At 44.0% G+C, this 20603-nt stretch overlaps 1 protein-coding gene across 2 annotated transcripts in view; it reads right to left on the bottom strand.

Moving 5' to 3' along the window:
• The window catches only part of RIMS4 (regulating synaptic membrane exocytosis 4), a 103962-nt gene that overhangs the window by 33105 nt on the left and 50254 nt on the right, over positions 1-20603 (bottom strand). Inside the window, exon 2 of one of the 2 annotated variants that reach the window (XM_048496302.1) lies at positions 193-331. In XM_048496302.1, coding sequence (XP_048352259.1) covers positions 193-331 — 139 coding nt within the window. The remainder of the gene's footprint in view (positions 1-192; positions 332-20603) is intronic. The other variant, XM_048496303.1, reaches the window with a different exon arrangement.

Genomic DNA, 20603 nt, shown 5'->3' with positions numbered 1-20603 from the left:
CAGCAGAAAAGGGCCAAAGGGACCTGCTGTCTCCCCTTGAACTTTATTTGTCCTGTCTGGACAAAAAGCAGGAGATGCTCTTTATTAGACATCCCCAAGGCATCTTAAAAAGATTGTGCAGAAAGGATCAGAGAAAGGCTTTTAGTGGGTTTAGAGGGGAAAGCAGCAGTTTTTAGCTAGCTTGTAACTTACTTTCCTTCAGACCCGTAGCTGTTCATACTGTCCTCGATGGACTCATGGCTGGCTTGCCGGATCGTTCGGCTTGGCATCTCCACAGCCAAGCCTGTTTCTGTGCTCCGCTGGATGGCACCCTTGAGTTTCCTGCCATCTTCTAAAGCCAAGAGAGATGGGAGATGGGAGAGGAAAAGGAGAGGGGCAGAGAAGAGGAGAAAAAGATTAAGCAATTAAATGGGACAGCCGACAAGCTTAACAAGGAGACCATGCAAACAATACCTGGATAACGTACTAGAACCAGAAATTCACACATCCTGATGCAATTAAAAAATGGAGTTAAAATGGTACTGTATCATTATGGTAAAACAATTGTCTGTGTTTAGCTAGGAAAAAGATAAATTGCAGTGTATGCAAGTGGGCTTAACTTTGCTCTGGGAAGTTTGTAAGGAATGCTGAATCACCATCTGAGTTCATAATGAAGCATATAAACGAATGAAGTTATCTGATCATTGGACTGTGAAACCCGGTACTGTTCACTCCTATTTACATCTGTTCGAAAGAAGAGTCACTTAAGTTGGAGGAAGGCTTCTTACATTGAAAAGGGATGGTCTAAGTGGAGTGGTAAGATAAGAACATAAGAACATAAGAACATAAGAACAAGCCAGCTGGATCAGACCAGAGTCCATCTAGTCCAGCACTCTGCTATTCGCAGTGGCCCACCAGGTGCCTTTGGGAGCTCACATGCAGGATGTGAAAGCAATGGCCTTCTGCGGCTGTTGCTCCCGAGCACCTGGACCACATGGGCCACAGAGAGACAGAAGGACTTCATTCAGAAATTGGAAATCTATACATTTTCCCTCATTAATTTCACGACATACCTTTGTGTGTGTGTGTGTATGGGGTGTGTGTGTGGAGAATTTGATCGTGAACACTAGTAGAATGGGTACTTGGTTTTTGCCTTTGTTTTGCTCTTTTGCTTTACCTTTGGAAGTGAAATTGTTGCCTATTCTGCCACTCTAGACGGCAACTTTATCAATGAACCAGCAGTAAAGCCCATTATATGAACCAATACAACAAGCTCTAGAAAAATGTTGGTGGGTTAACAGCACCCACCAAGAGGGTCCATCCCTGCTGCAAATAACAAGTACACCTACCACAGATAACAAAAACCTAACCTAATTATTCAATGACAAAAAAGCTTACTTACACATTCTCCCCACACACACATATACAGACAGGCTCCCCCTAACTTTGCAAACAGGCTCTTCTGGCTCAACTGCAGCTTGTATGGCCCTTTCCACACAGGCCAATAATCTGGGATAACCACAGGAAAAAAACCATGTTGGGTGGGAACTTTGCACAGTTCCCTCCCCTAACACAGGTCTAACCTGCCCCTCACCTGCACTATTGGCTGCAGGGTGGGTTAAACAAGAATCATGTTATGTGCAATTCTTTCATTTTAATTTGCCTGACAGCCATGGCCAAGTGAACAGCCATGGCTGTGAGCCGTATTATAACACGAGAATCGCACAGAACGTGATTCTCAAAAACCTCTTCCCCAGCTTCCATCTGTGGAGCCACACAGGGGAAACGAGTCGAATTATGGCCCGGGGGGGGGGGGTCATCCCTGCCTGTGCTTCTAAGGCAGGTAGGGAAACAAGAAAACAACACAGAGAAAGAAAAAACCCGTGCCTCCATGCAAAAGCACATGCCCCGGCAAATAAGCTGGCTGTCCACGAGACAGCTAGCTGTACGAACATGAACCCCTGCTTTTATTGGCCCATGTGGAAAGGGCCAAAGTTTGTCCCATGTTCCCAGGCAGGAAGTTCACCACAGGGACCTAGCCCTGGTAGGGAGAAGCACACTGTGGGTGTGGGGAGGGGAATATGGCTTCCTACAGCAAGGGCTGCTGGGAAGTGTAGTCCTTCCTTTGGATGGAGCTGGAAATTGAGCCCTCCTGGATGACCGAAGACTGCATTTTCCAGCATCCTTGGCCTTTTCTGATTTGTTGTCAAGGTCACAATGCTTAATTATATAGTAAGATATTGTAACCCAGATCCTAGTTTCTCAGGAATAAAATGCTTTCAATTGAGCAGCTATTTGTTAGTCATGTTGCCTGTCCACATTGGCTGAATTGCAAGGAAGAATATTTTTCCGTGCTTAGCTAAAACCAACTACAATGAATAATTTGATACCACAAATTTCCCTTCCCTAAAGGACTAGCCTTTAAAAGCGATCCTCTTACATTTCCTTTCTTCATTATCCACTCTCACAGTCCATGTTTCTTAGAATATATTACGTTATATAATGAACATGTAACAAGAACCATTAACACTAATTGCTCTGCCTGACGTCAGAGAAACTGAAGTTTCAGCTGACATGCAATACTCTAAATCGTTAATGCTGACAACGGCTGCACATTCTTTTAATGAATTAGGGTGGCTGGACACTTTTTAAAATGTGCCCTGCCATTAGGACAAACCAGCCTTTTGTCCAAGGGGTGGTAGGCATTTCATGCCAGGTGAGATAATGACCCTCCCAAACTGCTATCTTTTCACTCTTAAAACTAGGGAATACAATGGCAGTTCTGAGACCTGAAAGATCTGGTGCATTTTTAATAACAGCTAAATAGTAGCAGCTGTTGGGGGAGAAGTATGGTTTGACACCCTGGTCTGCTACTTAATCTGTGTATCAGTTTGAGAAACATGGTCAAGTCTTCCCTCTTAACAGTCCTGCTGCTAAATATAAAAACTCTCTTTCCTTATTTGTGACAGCCAGATGAGAATTCTTTTCTTCGTGGGCTTCTTTGCCATCAGTTCCTTTGCCAGTTGAGCCAGAAAAGATAAGAAGGTAGGAAAGATGAAGTGAAATTCTTGCCACTCCAGCTCCCTTCTCTTTCCAAATAATAGCACACAAATCCTAACTGGCCAGCTCATCTCTGAATTCTCTTTTTATTGTAAATCTGAGATGAGTCCTCTGTTTTAAGTCATTTCCACACTGGTTCAGATTGGGAGCTAATGGGAAATGGGATTTTTTCCTGCTTCACCACAGCTCTGTTATGCATTTGTACACCTTGTAACTTTTCTCTGGGTTTCTATATTCTTTCCCAAAGCTGCTTTTCTATGATCTTTTTGAACAGATCAAAGCCAGGGTGGTTGGCATGTGGAAGAGACAATCTGGATCTTTTCTGGTCCAGCTCACGTCAGCGTCATTTCCTTTACCTTAGTTCTCTGCAGTAGCAATTTCCCCCAGCACTGTGGACGAAGGGTGCTTTTTAGGATTTCTTAAATAGGCAATTATAACCTCACAACAACCTACTACTAGGTCCTCTGCATTTTAAAAGTGAGACTACCCATTGCTGTATATCACCACACTGAAAAATGCTAGAGACTTACTGCTTTTAACAAAGAATGTTGGGGATTCAGTGGATCTAGTAAATAAATGGTTATAGTGATGTAGGTTCACGTTCAGCAGTAGCTTAGAGATCAACAAGATTTTTGAGGCATAAGATTTTGATAGTCAAAGCTCCCTTTAAATTCCTCAAAAGTTTATACCTTGAAAATCTGGTTTGTCTTTAAGGTGCTCCTGGAGAACAACATGGCTGCCCCAGTGGTGGGATCCAAAAAATTTAGTAACAGGTTCCCATGTTGGTGGGATTCAAACTGTGGTGTAGCACCAATGGGGCTGGGTGGGGCATGACGGGGGTGTGGCTGGGCATTCCGGGGGTGGGGCATTCCTGGGCGGGGCTGTGGCAAGGACGCAGCCGCTATGCCGGTCCTTGGGCGGGAAACTAATGCACGCAGGTACAGGCTGCCACGCACGCCGGTGCACCTCCTGCTAGACTGCTTCAAGTTCTGTGCGCTACTGCTGAGAGGAGGGGCATAACTAAGACAAAAATCATGTGGCAAAACCACCAATTAGTAACCCCCTCTCGGCACACACAAATAATTAGTAATCTACTCTCGGGAACCTGTGAGAACCTGCTGGATCCCACCTCTGGGCTGCCCTCTTAAAGCTATAATGATATAGTGATCTAGCAATTGTTGATTTAACACAAAGCAAAAAGGCCACAGTGCAGGGCCGGGGCAGTGGAAATGCAGGCAAACATGTCATATCAAAGCCCCATTGCTGACAGCTACATTTAATCAGAAGCTGCCGTCAGAAAAACCTACAAAATCATTGCTGTGTAGCAGACCCCTTCTATCCACTCATGGGTGAATAACACTGGGCACTGAATACAGAGGCATAGCTCCAAGGGGGCCGGGGTGTGTGTGACACACCGGGTGCGAGCCCCTGTGGGGGTGTGGGGGTGGTGTTCCAGGGTGGGGGCGTTCTGGGGTGGGGCCGGAGGATGCACCGAGTGCTTTTACCCCTTGCTACGCCTCTAACTGAATACCATGGATACCCCTTTAGGACGTGCATGTTTGAAAAGTGGGATGAAAATATACGGAATAAATTCAAAAAGTCAAACTGAAGAAAGAAGAGAACAATGACCAAAAGAATTCTTCTTCATATAATTCTCTCATGTCAGATGTTGCATAAAGCAAGGACTGGCCCGAGGGCTTTTGGCACAGTAAGGCAGCCATTAGCTTTACCCTCCCCAGTAGCCGGGCTATGCATAGAAACCACCATGAAACGGGAGGGCTTATTCTACAAAGGAGGGGCCAGAAGCAGCAGCAAAGCCAGAGGGAAGCAGTGCAGCTGAGTTGGCGTCTGGTTGCTCTTCATCTGGGTGAAAAGGGCAGGCCGGGTAAATCATCATGAAGCCAGAGGGAGGGAGTGTGGGGGTGGCCACCAGTTCCACCTTCCTTTCATGAGTGTGGGGCAGGGGAACGCAGGCTGGGTAAGCCACCATGCCCTGAGCTGCCCTATCCACTTCGAAGCTGGAAGGAGGGAATGGAGCCAGGCAAAGTGGATTTGGGGGCTTTCTGCTCTAAAACCTTCAAAAAGCCTTCTGCTATCATGACAGGGAAAACAGCAGCCAGAGTTTCAGGGAAATCCAGTTGCGCTGCAGGAACACAGTAAAGCAGACTGTCAAACAGCCATGAAATTAGTAAACAGCCAGTCATTAAAAAAAATCAGCTCTTGTTTGCCATCAGCAAACAGGATGTCAGTTAACTGATGGGTGTTCAAGCATCCCATATCTGGTACCTGCAACAGAATTTGGTTTGCTGAGCAGAGAGGGAAAAAAACCAGCTTCCCTTGTTTGGAGAGGACAGCTTGAAAGCATAGCAATATATGAGGAAGAAAGCACAGGAGAGACAGAAAGATCTTCCAGAGGTGATAGCATAACAATGCATGGCACAGCACTTTATCCCATGAGTCCCCCACATGGTGCCCTTGGGTACCATATTGACTGCTGGCACATTTCCTGGCATTTGCCAACCATTTTTAAAAGTGGCTGGAGCCAGGTGAGGCTTTTGCCCAGCAAGTCTTCGATTGGCTGTGTCAATTTGGTAGCAGCTGCCATCACAGCACAAGGATCTTCCCTGTGTGATTGATGATAAAGACGCCCATGAATCACCACGAGGCGTGATTGCTGCTTGGGGCGGGGAGAAACGAGACCAGCTGATGCCACCCAGTAAGGGCGAAGGGGAGCCACGCTAGAAAGGGCTAGTGTCACCAGAAGAAAGGAGGGGCGAGCCTTAAAGGGGACCGCCCTTCTCTGTCCGGGCCATGTGCTCGCCGACTGACAATTTGCCCACCCACCTCTCCCTAATTTTCTATGTTAATGCATGCTTATTTTGTCATACCCCAGTAGTTGGTGGTTTGGCGCATGGGTATGGCTCTGGAAGGGCAAGGGGAAGGGAGCTAGGGAGCTACGCCTTCCCCTTGGGAATGGCAACAGTGGCAAGAGACAACCGCCCCTGCTGAACCAGGTCGAAAGGGAACATCTATGGCCAGGAGCATCTGCCCAGCAGAGCCCCACAGTAGAACGAAGCTCGGGACGGGGCACCCGCCCTGCTGAGCTGTAGCATGTTACCCGTATGACCAGATCCAGCCCCATGCTTAACCTCACGCTTCTGCTTAATAAAATGGCTATGGCCAATTTATTACCCCAGCAATGGAGTAGTGTGTATTATTGACAAAGGGCCTCGCACAAAAGAGATCCACCCTCGGACAGCAACCTGAAGCAGTGTTGTGGTGTTCCGCCTCCTACAGAAGCCATTCTGTGGCAGAGTTCACAACCTGGTGTCAAAGATTCCCAAGGGCTCAAAAAGGTTTGGGACCCCTGCTTTATCCTTTCCCACCTTCATAACATCGATGGGCTATTTGTGTTTCTGGAGCTCTATCCGTAATAAATGAAAAAGCTTATTACAGACAGAGTTTGTGAACATTTCGTCAAGCTGGAACGATGCACCCAAACCAGTTTCTGTAACTTCAGTTCGACATTCAATTTCAACTACATGGAATTCAGCGAAAAGGGCCAGAGACGTGGCAAAAGAACCCACTTGAAACTGAGCCCGGGTTTATTCCCAAACCAAACATACATGCTGCTAAAAAATTAATGTACACCCATCAGAACAAAAAGCCACCGTGGAAGCGATTATGGTCTGGAAAAGAGTTTAGGAAGAACATAAGCAGTCATGCTGATCTTGATTGCTTAAATAAAAGATATAGCTCTGATTACAATCCAAGATTAAAAGTAGCCACAGAATCAGCACTGGACAGCTTGTCGGGCCCAGCTGTTCACTGAATTCTGTACGCAGCTTTCATATGCGGCTAGTTCATGAATGAAAAGGCTGCCAACTTCCCTTTTTGGTTCAAAGGACAAATCTTGATAACACAGAGTGAATTCTATAGTAACTTATTCCAGCAGAATGGGACCAGTTCACATCACAATTGGGGCAAGGCAGCCCCAACATACAATAATTAACAGAACTCTCGATTTCAAAAGGCAAATGTGTTCCCTGCACAGTCTTTGTGTTCTTTCAGGTGGAATTCAAACCCACTTTTTAATATAAGAGGTTTCTTATATTTAATACATGATTTTTCTGCAAATCTAGGGGACCCCTGAAGTCTGCAGAAACATCTGTTCGGGTAAGTGTGGACAAGATCCACAGATTTATGTATCCACAGATGGGGGTCACACTTGGGAATTACATAAAGATTCCTAGAGCATTAAAGTATTTGGGGACAGGGAGGGAAAATATTTTCTCTTGTCTGCTCCTGCCCCAACTTATCACTAATTTTACTAACCTTTATCATATCCCTATATACACCAAAACGCTCCAAAGTCTTTTATATTCCTACAATTGCTTTGTCTGTTTCTAGGTTTAATATTTCTTTGAGATGGGGACTGTACAAAATATTATGAGTCCAGATTGAAAAGAATTACAAAGATAACATATGTAAAAAAAACTCAAAATAGTTAGAAGAAAAGATCTATAGATACCAGACATGATTCAGCTGAAATTCAACACCTGCTTAAATCTTGCCCACCAAAATCAACAGTACTTGGAACTTGGCTTTGGCTGAAATTAGTTCTAAGTATTACAATGCCTGCCTGCCTGCCTGCCTATCTACCTACCTGTTTTTCCACTTTAGTCTTAATGCTTCACTTTCCGGGCTCCCCAGTTCTCCAATTTAAAATTCCACTTGCTGTGATTACAATTCCTTTTTTCTTCTTCCTAATTTGGGGTCCATACTTGGCTTTCTCTTTAATGGCACAGGAGAAAATTAATTTAGCTGGTTATAGAAGTATCTCTGAGTGATGCCTTCAATATCTGCTAGATTAAGTGCTATTGATTTGAGGTTGAATAGAAACCAGAAGAATTTAAAATGAATTTGCTTACTATCCAGGATTTCTTATTTGGTTTTCAAGCAAATTGTTCATCAATGGATCCAAAGTTTATGTACAGATAAAATTTAAGCAAACTGCCTATGGCTTTTGCAAGCATGGTACAACAATGGGGACCTTTGTGTTAAACTACACAAAACTGATTAACCAATGAAGCAACCTACAAAACAATATTAAGAATATCCAACTGCTCCTTTTAAGGATGCAAACAGACTTTCTTAATATTACCTATAAAGACTAAAGCGGCCACAATAAAAGAATTATTACAATATCCAAGCAAAACATAAAACATGTGCAGACAATCTATAAATTATTGTTTTATCCTATCATGCCTCTAAGGAGTTCACACAAGAATTCATAGTTTCCTCCTCTCTACTGTATCCCCACAATAACCCTGTGATGTAGGCCAGGTTGAAAAACCTGTGACTGGCTCATGGTCAGGAAGATTGTCATTGACTTAAGGAAGCTTCACAGCTGAGTAAGGACCTGAGCTTCAAATACCCACTTTAAAAATGCCTTTCATTGTACGAATAAAAATGAATACTTTTAAAACGTCTGGCTAAACTGGGCACCTATCATAGTTTGGAAAAGACTGAAGCAAACAGATTTGAACTGAAAGCAATCCTGCCATTTGTCTGCTGCAAAAGTTGCCATAAAGCAAGCCCTGAAATGCAGGAAGACACAACACTGATTTCTGCACCCCTGACAGAAGCCTGAAGTAAAGGAAGAATTGTCTCTAAAAAAGAATCACACGACTACTAAAGTGCCGTTCTAGCCTGAGCGCTTACAATCAACTCTACACCTTGGCAACTTGTGATCCATCAAATCTAATGCAACTGACTTCATAAGACCATAAGAACATAAGAACTAGCCTGCTGGATCAGACCAGAGTCCATCTAGTCCAGCACTCTGCTACTCGCAATGGCCCACCAGGTGCCTTTGGGAGCTCACATGCAGGATGTGAAAGCAATGGCCTTCTGCTGCTGCTGCTCCTGAGCACCTGGTCTGCTAAGGCTTTTGCAATCTCAGATCAAGGAGGATCAAGATTGGTAGCCATAGATTGACTTCTCCTCCATAAATCTGTCCAAGCCCCTTTTAAAGCTATCCAGGTTAGTGGCCATCACCACCTCCTGTGGCAGAATATTCCAAACACCAATCACACGTTGCATGAAGAAGTGTTTCCTTTTATTAGTCCTAATTCTTCCCCCCAGCATTTTCAATGAATGTCCCCTGGTTCTAGTATTGTGAGAAAGAGAAAAAATTCTCTCTGTCAACATTTTCTACCCCATGCATAATTTTATAGACTGAAATCATATCCCCCCTCAGCCGTCTCCTCTCCAAACTAAAGAGTCCCAAATGCTGCAGCCTCTCCTCATAAGGAAGATGCTCCAATCCTTCAATCATCCTTGTCGCCCTTCTCTGCACTTTTTCTCTCTTCGATATCCTTTTTGAGATGAGGCAACCAAAACTGAACACAGTACTCCAAGTGCGGTCGCACCACGGCTTTATATAAGGGCATGACAATCCTTGCAGTTTTATTATCAACTCCTTTCCTAATTATCCCCAGCATAGAGTTTGACTTTTTCACAGCTGCCATGCATTGAGTTGACATTTCCATGGAACTATCAACTAAGACGCCCAAATCCCTTTCCTGGTCTGTGACTGATAGCACTGACCCCTGTAGCGTGTATGTGAAGTTTGGATTTTTTGCCCCTATGTGCATCACTTTGCATTTTGCTACATTGAACTTCTCCTTTTTATGATGTGCCTGGTGCCCCCTTCCCTTTCATAGTAGGGCTGCCCAACTTGCCCAAACCACAGTGCAATGCCACAAAGTCCACCCTCCAAAGAACCCATTGTTAATCTCTGTAGCCTGGAGAATTGTAATGCCAAAAGATCCCCAGGCCCTACCTGGAGGCTGGCGTCCCTATTTCATACTTCTAGGTAGCCAAAATAAGAGGCTAATTGAGCCTCAGGTTGCCCTCAACCAAGGTTTGAGTTTTCACGGATTGTGGACTCAGCTTCCTGATTGCCTTTTCCAGTGCATTGTACCTTATCAAATATCCCATCTGCTTAGTCATCAAGGTATTCCTTACAGAACTGACTCCTAATATCACTGTAATGGTGTCACCCCAGACGGGCAGGTGAGATGCAAACTGCCAAATTAACTTTCTTCATTGAGCACAGGGATGTTAAAAGGAAATATGTGCCAGCTTTTCTGCAGGAGATTTCCCATGTGCTCCGGCAGGTGCTCCAGGAGAAAGCAAACTGCTCCCAGAACTTCCCGGGAGTAAGGAACTTGGGGTGATTTTGTAAACTTTTAAGAGTTGCCTCTGCAAATCCAAACCTCTGTTTTTTAAGTGCTGGATTTTTAAAAAAATTGACTTGCCATCACCTCTGCTTACAATATTGTTACCTGATTGATATTGCGGGTCAGGTTTCTGCTTAGCTGTTCTTGTTTATTTTTTAATAGTTTCCCCCCCCCCCCTTTCTTTTCTGGCTTATTCAGATGCAAAAAGCACAACTGCCTGTGGACTGTTTGCCAGGAGGCATTTCATTACACATCAGTCCTGAGCTGAAAAGAAGAATCCCTTTGGTCCAAAATACAATGGATAAAAATAGCATTTTCAATAGAACAGCAAGAATACCGAACACCTCAACGCACAAAGCAATTGGCCCTCTGTAGGAATCTAGCATAAGCTTTGCTCCCTTACTTTTTGTTAGCCCGAGAGTGTTTGTATTTCTTTAGAAGGCAATATTGCTTATAGATGAATATTTATTTTGGGGAGAAAAGGCACAGGCAGGAATCATTGACTGAGGTCTGTTTTGGAACGCTGTTTAACTCGCTGAACTCTACACCCGCTTGTGTGAAAGATGGACTTTTTGAGAGGCACATCAAGGGTGTCTCTGTTAATGGTCTCAGTATTTTGCCAGCACTCAAAGCCAGGCATTTTATACTGCGTCCAGGAATCATCAACCCTAACAATGGTGATGCTGAAATAATCAAGTGGGGAAAAAACAGAAAATGGCAGAAGAATGAGTCAGTTTGCCTCATTCTCTGAGTTGTCATTTGAGTCACTGAAGGCCTTCCAGAACACACACAGTTTACAGCTGCCATCTGAAGAGCAGTAGCCTGTCTGCAGGACTCCGCTTACACATGCCAGAGCATGAAGCGCTGGAGTGTTCAGGTGTTAAAATGGACTTCAGAATGGAGAATGGGGATGCATCACTTCAGACCACAGGTACAAAATTCCAGCTCCAACTGTTCATTTACATTTTTTGGGGGGGAAAACCCGCTCTCTGTACAACCAGTATTTCTGAGAATGTTTGCCTGGAGCTCCTGTTTATCTTGTTTCCCAGCATCCTAAATGTTTCGAGGACCACATTAGTATACTCTGCAGCATCATTTGTGTCAATATGCACCGGCTTCCCCTATGCAACTTATCACCCCATTTAGATGGTAAATTATGTCTGCAACCTTTGCTTAAGTCAGTGAAGGACCCCCATACAGTTAAAATGCCCATCGTGGAACCTTGCACAAAAATCTCAAGCAACCAAGTGTTCTCTGCCCTCCATCCCCAGAGAGGGTATCCTTGGCACAAAAAGATATCAGTTCACCATCTGAGTCATTTGGGTCCTTTCTACGTGATTATTTCTCTCCCTCTCATCTTACCCAAGATCTTCATGGCCTTGACAGCAGAGGAGTTGTCACCAAGAGAGGACGATGCCTTCACTGGGTCTTTGAAAGTTTCTTCTACATACCTCTCAGCTTCTCCAGATCGGCAGCCATGATCCTCAAAGGTACAAATTCATCCCATGAGAGTCATCAGCTCACTGTCCTGAGCCTAAGCTCACAACTTCTGCTTGTCAGGCAGATGATCATACATGCAACAGACCAAACAGTTCACACACCTCTGCTAACTTTTCTACGTTCATGAATGGTTTTTGCCTTTTAACTTGTTTTTTTTAATTGATGGTGATTATTTGAACGCATGAAGATGAAAATGCCTTATACAGAATCAGAGCATTGCCCTATCGAGCTTACTATTTGCTACTCTGATGGGCAGCAACTTCCTAGGGGGTCTCGGGTAGTGGTAAAGTTGCCAGCTACAGCTGCACACCCTACCAGGAGAAACTCAGATGTGGGGACCAGATCTCTGGCATCGTGCTGATGCAAAATGTAACTTGCAGCACAAAATGAGAAGTGGCCTTGGGGCAATGCTCAAGAATTTGCCACAGACTTGATGGTTAACCTTTTCCCTCTGGTCAGATGGGGGAAAGGAATGGAGGTTCAGTATGAAGAGGTCTCTATAGTCAATTCAATTCAATTCAACCTTTAATGGCATACAAAACTACAAATACACTTACAATTCAGATCATTTAAATATTGGTATTTAAAATACCAGAGCCCCTAGAGGATGGGGCGGTATAAAAGTTTAATAAATAAATAAATAAATAAATAAATAAATAAATAAATAAAATGTTTTCCAAGAACTTAGCCACTGCCAAGGTAATCGATGGACTACAATCACTTAACAAAAAGCGAGTGGTCTGGAATTTAGAGTGATTAAGCCTTGGAAGCAACAAAGGGTGGATTAAAATCATGCGCAGGTTACTATGAAGATGACATTCCAGAAGGATATGAGATATGGTTTCAGGAGATCCACATCCGCAACGGCATAGTCTCTGTTGCTTGGGAATTTGGAGGTATCTCCCAGAAGTATCCGCTGATGGGAAGCTGTTGAGGCGTTGCTTAATAGATGACAGAGATGTGAAATATTTAGCTCTTGCTCTGTAACTTGGCTGTATTTCAAGGGAGCAGGAGGAGCATACAGCTGCCTTTGTGGGATAAAAAAGGTGATGCTGTCTCTATAGTCCACAAGATTGTAAGACCTGATCTCCAGGGTACAATCTTTCATGTAACTTACTCCTGGATCATTAAAATGGGAGATGCCAGGGATTGAACCGTGGGATCTTCTGCATGTCAAGGAGATGCCCTACTACTGAGCCACAACCCCTCTTCAACTTGGCACCATGCAACTAACCAATAATAAGAGAGGTAGAGCCTGGCTTTTTTGCCCTGCTGCTGAATTGGACCACCCCACCCCCCACCCCCACCTTCTGATTGGAGCTCTGTTGCTTACACGTAGCCTTATGGGAAAACCATCACCCTTCTGTAGCCATAGCTATCAGGGCAGAATGTGTGACAATGTAATCCCATGCAGAATACTCTGGTCTAAACTAATTGAAATCAGGGAGTTTAGACTGGACTAACTCCACACAGGGTTGCACTGTTTGTGTCTATGGTAATTGCAGGATTAGCTTGGTTCAAAAATAAAACCCACTTGGAAGTTCAGGAAACACAATCTGTGTCGTTGCTAATGAGCTCTTCATGCTCACATCTTAGAGCTCTGCTCCAGGAAGTGAACTTGCATGCCCACCAGGATCAACCTACACAAATTATTGTTCCCGAATGGGAACAATACAGCCAAGTCACAGAGTGACAATAAATAATTACATATTAAAGTTTGCTTCCTTACTTGAAGAATTCCTCGCATGTAGAAAAGAAGCACATCATGGAAAGTGTGAGGCTAGAATCTCCCCCCTCCCCCTCCAGCTGCTAGATTTCCCAATGTGCTAGATTTCTACGGAGTTATACTGAATACGACGGATGAATTAACACCCACTGTCGGGCTGCATTGATTCCTTTTTGGTCAGATATATAACTGTCCTTGGGGAAACCAGACACAGAAAAGAAGACAACTGTCCAGAGTGTTGACAAGTTAGTCCTTGTGACAACCATAAAGCCTCCACAGGCTCTCTTGCACAGAGCAGTATTTCAGGTTTCTAATGAGCACTTTGTATTTCTTTTTTAAATTTCACAGAGCTGAGAGTCTTACCAGCATTCAGTTGTTGGTTATTCAGGGTAAATTGCAACGCTACTATTATCAGCTACATCTTCCAAACATATAGTATGAGTCTTGAGATCCCAGAGCGCCAGTATTCTCTGCTCTGAGATTCTGAGAATCCAGCGTATGCTGTCTTGAGTCCCAGGGTGCATTAAAAGTACGAGCTAGATGGGATGAAATAATGCTTGCAGCTTCTACCTTTTTTTGTTATGTTTCTGTTCCTATAGTTTCATCATACAGTCTCTCTTAAAAGTACTTTTTAGCCTTACGTTGCCACTTTACAGAAGAGTTGGTTCTTACACCCAACTGTTTCCTACCTTTCTCAAAATGGTTTACCAGCTCCTTCCCTTCTCATCCCCCACAATAGACAACTTGTAAGATAGGTGGGGCTGACAGAGTTCTGAGAGAACTGTGGGTAGCCCAAGGTCACTAGCAGGCTTCATGTAGAGGAGTGGGGAATTAAACCTGGTTCCCCAGATTAGTCTATAGTCCAAAGTATCTCTTTGACCTGTAGCCCTTCTTTATTGCTTCCCTTTGGCCATTGGCTTGATAATGCCTGAAGGAAGAACTAATCAACAAACCAGATAATTATGACATGGCTATTTTCTATGGTAACGCTCCTCCCTCAGGGGGCTGGTGACACTGGTGGAGACAGTAACTACCTCAGTCACTTGTCCCATGAGATTATTATAGATATTTGTACAGCCATGATCCCTTTTCAGAGGCTCAATGGGAGTAGATTGAAGGCAATGGTAGTGGTGGGGAGATTGTGGTGCCTCCATCTGCTTGTATACATCAGAATGTACATGGATTGCACACATGGGCATTTGATGCATTTGAGAATCCTGGAAAAAGCAAAGTTCTCCTTGCCATATGCATGGGCATATGTACTTCCCAATAAATATTTCTAAGTCAAGGTTAGAAGTTTGGCACCCCAATCACTTTCTGCCTCCATGCACATTCACTGTACTCCACTGAACACCTGAACAGGGCCATTATTAGAGCAGCATGTGCTACAAACAAATCAGAAGGTATTGTCGAAGGTTTTCACGGCCGGAATCACTGGGGTGCTGTGTGGTTTCCGGGCTGTATGGCCGTGTTCTAGCAGCATTCTCCCCTGACGTTTCACCTGCATCTTTGGATCCTCTGAAGATGTCAGCCACAGATGCAGGCGAAACGTCAGGAGATAATGCTGCTAGTACCCGGCCATACAGCCCAGAAGCCATGCAGCACCCCAAATCAGAAGGTGTAATGTTCAAACAGCAGAAAGACGAGGATGACCAGATCTGCACTGGGAAATTTCTGGAGAGTTGGGGTGCAGTTGAAAAGAGCAGACAGGGATCTCAGTGGAGCATGATGCCACAGTGTCCATCCACCAGAGAAGTCATTCCGGAAGATCTCCAGACTCCAAACAACCACAGACTTTTGATATCATCTGGCAGTCTGACTGTCTGAGGGGAGAAAGACAAGTCTGGGGACCAATTTTGTGAAAATTTCCTAATAGACAGAGAGATCCTACTAGTAATTATTTTTAGCCATTCATTTGGGTAGAACAGAGTTGATGTTGCCATGCCTTCTTCTGAAAGGCTGAGAGTACCAAGGGAAGGAATTCAACTGTTGGTGACCAAGTGCTTTGCTGTGGCTCTACTGCCGACAATCTTGAGAATTGTCCACAGGGATGGAGAAGTAAAATATTGTGTTTCTGACACAGCTGGACCAAATACTATTTCGTGGAACTCATTTGTCACATAGCAGCATTCTGCATCCAAATGCAGTCACGAGGCGGGAGGCAGTGTATTAATTCTACTTTGATTAATGGGAAATATTGGTTCGGAACAGATTGATAGAGCACGCTAGAAACTATTTACAAGAAACAGCGATTAGAACAAGGTCAGTCTGCAGTGAGAAGCTGGAATATTACAGTCCTTGTAAATTATCCTGATAATGTTCAGAGGATGCATCCCGACCTGCCTTTCAATCTGTGGCCTCTCCAGCATTATTCATGTTCTCATAATTAACTGGGAAGCTTTTTCAAAATCTGACACACACCAGCATTTTCATGTGAGGCAAAAGGAGGAGGGGGAAATTAGATGGTGGCGATGAAAATTAATTTAAGAAACGACACGACAAATTTCCTGTTCTAAATATATTCAGAGCAACATGCCCCTTTTTTGACAGGGCCTGTAACAGCATTACCATTTTGTACACAGTCACACTGTAACAGGCGGCGACAATTGGGTGAAAGCCCCAAACCCATATTATCCCAGAGGTAATAGAGAAATAATTTGCCACACAATTGGTTTGGTGTTGACAAGTTGTCTGCTTACAGTCTCAGAGGAACTCCTGCAGTCAACAGAAACAACTGTGTGGATGTTAAGGATGCATAGGTGATTTTATTTGTATCTAGTTTGATATTTGCGAACATTACAAATATCACATTGCACAGCAATGGGAAAAAACCTTATACACAAATGGGTTTTCCCCCCAAGAATATTCCTACGCATGAAACTAGAAAAATGACAGGCAATTTTCCCAAACAACAGGCAATCAGCTACCAGTAAAAATGTTGAAAACATATTTCATAGGGTAACTAGTATGGAAAAGGTAATAGGGTAATTTAAATTTGTACAGCAAAAACAAGCAGGAATTTTGTGGCATGCCTCTGATGATATGGGCTGTAGTCCATAACACCTTATGCTAGAATATAAATGTATTTGTCTCTAAGGTGCCCCAATACTTCTGCTTTGCTGTTTTGGTTACCTTAGCCCCTCCTCTATGATTGTCTGTGGGACTGAAAAGGAAACAGATGGCCTGGATTATCAGCAGAAAAGCTTGATCATGTTCAGGTAGAAGATGGAGAACTAAGAAGTGGTACTCACACTCTTAAGGCACCATGAGGTTTGTGGTACACAGATATTCATTCTTTTACACTTTACCTAAAGTATCCATTTTGGAAAATGTGATGAAGTCCTGTGATGACTTCTGAAAAGGACACAGACATTTAGGGGTGGAAAAGCAGCATAGTGTAGTCCAATCTCGTCAAATCTCAGAAGCTAAGCAGGGACGGTACTGGGAAGAGAGACCCCCAAGAGATAGGGTTCCCATTTACTTGGTTATGGTGGGCAATCACCCACTAAATAACTGAACTGCATGCTGATCCTCAGCTGGTGATGGCAGCAGGCCAGCTGAAGGGAGGGATCGATCCCTACACACAATACGATTAGGTCATTTCTGGGTTTTCCCATGGGAGTGCCAGCATTGTGACGGGGACACTCTAGCACTTTTCCTCCAAAACTATATGGTTCCCACAGAGGTTTTGGAGGACAGAGCTGGAGCAGTGAGATGCTGGCTAAACCAAGAAGTGACATCATAGCACCACATGTACAGCACCACCACTGGAAGTCCTTGCTAGCGGCTGGTGGGATCTGACAACCCTACCAAGGAAGGTTCTGCAGGGGAAGGCAAAGGCAAACCGCCTCTGCTTCTCACTTGCCTAGAAAGTCCCTTGCTGGGGTTGCCATACATCAGTTGTACCTTGATGGCACTTATTGAAGTAAGGGCATCTAGAGGATGAAATTAATTAGTGCTTATTTGCCAGCAAACACTGGATGGTGGGAATAAACAATTGGCCACCATGCTTAGTTTATGAACTCCCCAAAGCCATGGTCAGAAACAGGACGCTTCCAGTAAGCAAATAGAAAACATTCGAGAACAGATTAATAATTGCTCCTCCAAGTATATTCTTCAGACCCACAGAAGGATTTTACATCAATATATTCCAAGATCCCCTACCCTTGCTTTGTAGGTTCTGGGAATGAGTCTTTGGAGCACAGAGAGATCCCTAGTGGTGTGGAGGGATGTCATGTGCCCTCAAAACACAAAGCTTTCTAGTACGTGCTCTGAATTCGAAATATACTGTGCACACTGAAAATAATTTTCTGGATTCCCCTACACTGTTGTCCTTCTGAGGACTCCCACTTCCACTATTTTACCATATTTCAGTAAGAGGTTTTATGGCTTAGGACCTTGATTCATTTTTAAGAGAAAGAATGCTTTGAAGGTTGTCTCTAAAGCAGAATGATTGGATTGAAACATTTGTGATGAAAAACTCATAAATGTAAAGCTCATACTGAAACCACTGAATCACTAGCCATGGAAACTGAAAATATTGAGCAATGGAAGCAAAGACATCCGCATTGCTTTAGAACAGTTAGCTGTGCCAAATCGTTAGTTTTGGTGGCCGATATTGTTTACAAGTTACAGCTACATAATGAAGGACAAGAGAGTCTGGTCAGCTAATGGCCACGCCAATGAGGTTTGAATTTCTGTCTCACACATGTAGTATCTTCTCATGAGCTATAACAATTTATTTTTTATGTCTGACAGAGCAGTGCCAAGTATAGGTAGATTGCACACATTTGCAGAACGTTTTCCTAAATGCAAAATGTTCTTGCTGTGACTGACCTGGCTCATAAAGGCCCATAAAATGCTTCGTCTGTGCCAGCCACTGGGGAACAATGCCCTATCAAGGGAAATGGTAAACCCAAATTAAGGTGAGGCCACGCTGACCTTTCTTCCAACCAACATCTGGTACAGTAGCTACAACGTCTTTCAATTAATAACTCACAGCTGGCACATTGGCATCAATTAGACAGCCCATAATCCATAAAGGAACATTAGAAAAACAGAAGAGGACTTCATTTTTGTTGAAGCAATGGACTAGTGAAATGGAAGAAGTTTCATTTTGCAGAGTGCTGTTGAACAGGAATAAATCTATAACTAAGGGAAAGAGATAGAACATATATTTTTAAAGCCTTTGGCTTGAATTAGGGCATTTGCACATAAGAACTTTTCGTGCTTTATGCATTTCCCCCTCGCTCTGAGCATGTACAATGGAGGAAAGGAAAACGATGTAATCTGCTTCGGGTTCCAAGAATCTGCCGCTCAAGTGGAGGAGTGGGGAATCAAACCTAGTTCCCCAGATTAGAGTCCACCGCTCTTAACCACTACAGCACGCTGGTTCAACACTATGCTGGCAGGCAATGGCAAACCAACTCTGAACATCTCTTGCCTTGAAAACCTTACAGGGTTGTCATAAATCAGCAGTGGCTTGATGGTGTCTGGACTGGTTTGTTATATAGCTGGCATTACTGATGCCTAATAAAGGTCTGATTGATGGGTGCACCCACACACACAAAATATGTTCAGTTCATTTTTTCAAGCCAAGACAGAATCTCTTTTGTCAGCATCTGAACTGCTTATCACTTGATATTGCTTTTCCAAGAGCTCCACATCCACCCCCACCGCCCCCCACCCAACACATACTTTTGCCTTTCAAAATGCCCTTTGGTTCTACCCACCATGTTTGGAATATCCAAACTTCTAAGCCAAGTGACTTTTACAGCTTGGATTTTCCATAGATCAAAGAGTGTACTTCACTGTGCTCTTGAGAAAAGAAAGGGAGGCCGCACATCTGTTCATCAATGTGATGTGAGATTTCCCAAGCCCCAGACTAAGCCACAAAACAGCCCTAAGTCATAACTGTGCAATGAAGGAGGAACTGCGTGCAGTGTTGTGTACTTTCCTCCATCACCTTGTGCTAAAAGAGTTAGTTGCTGGAACTGTACCTTAGAAGTTACAGCTTTGGGTAGCCTGATCAATCACCCTGCCTTAATAGTGTTCAGAGCGCAGGTCTTTACAAAATGACTGCAGGGTGATTTCAAATATCCATCAGGATATGTGCCCAATTCCACTCCTGCATGCTTTCCCATTTGTGGCTAGGGCTGTCTGTAATAGACAGGGAAGTCAATGGCTGTGTCCTCTGCTAGCCCCACAGAATCAAAACAAGAAATGTTCTGCTTGTTCCTGGAAAGATTTTTTGACTGGAACGGGAACTGTTTTCAGCAAGAAAGTCACTTGAAGTCAAACCCACAATCAATGAGTAAACAACACTTTATCCGGGGTGAACAGGCAAATTATTTCAGAGAACTGGGAATTTCAAAGATTTGGAAACACTCTCGCTATACTTAGTACAAATTATAATCAGTATTCAAGTGAAGTAAAGTTAAGTTAACTTTTTCTGAAAGGAACTCCGTATTCAGATGCAATAAACCCACAAAACACACTGGTAAGAAGCAACACTTGAGGGGAGGGGGCTTGGCTTCTATGCCCAGTTGGTTGGCTAGTGTGTGAAAATGCTAGACTAGATGGACCACTGGTCTGATCTAGCAAGGCTCTTCTTATGCTCTTATGGAAGTGGTATTGTCCGTTTCCCCACTTACAAAATGGTGGACGATACGCTGCGGTTTCCTTTGCTGCGGGACCTTTTGAGCGTGGGTTCATGGTCTCCACCACAGCTTCTGCAACTTCCACCCCCTTGTTCAAATGAATGCTGCAGCCACGCAGCCTCTACGCAGGACTCCCCACGATCCGCTCAGGGGCTGTCTGATTGGCTGCTGCGCTGCTCTGGGGCGGGATTTTTTTTCAATGTTCTAAAGGACGAATCCACGTCTCCATGCTTTGCCAAGGAATCCACCGTTTTGAGCACTCAAACCCACAATTTGAGCACTCAAAACAACGTGGAGACGTGGATTTTTAGCATTAAAAAGAAAAAAGAAAACTCAGGCTGCGTGCACACCCCGCCGTTGCCTAATTGGACGGATGGCTCTACGTCATCAGCAATGGCAGGAAACTTAAACCTGGAGTCACCCCCCAGGCTT

This window comes from Sphaerodactylus townsendi, linkage group LG05, assembly GCF_021028975.2.
Source record: "Sphaerodactylus townsendi isolate TG3544 linkage group LG05, MPM_Stown_v2.3, whole genome shotgun sequence".
In the NCBI taxonomy this organism is placed as follows: Eukaryota; Metazoa; Chordata; class Lepidosauria; order Squamata; family Sphaerodactylidae; genus Sphaerodactylus; species Sphaerodactylus townsendi.
Note: the sequence above shows the minus strand (reverse complement) of the source record. Positions and strands in the feature narration are given on the sequence as shown.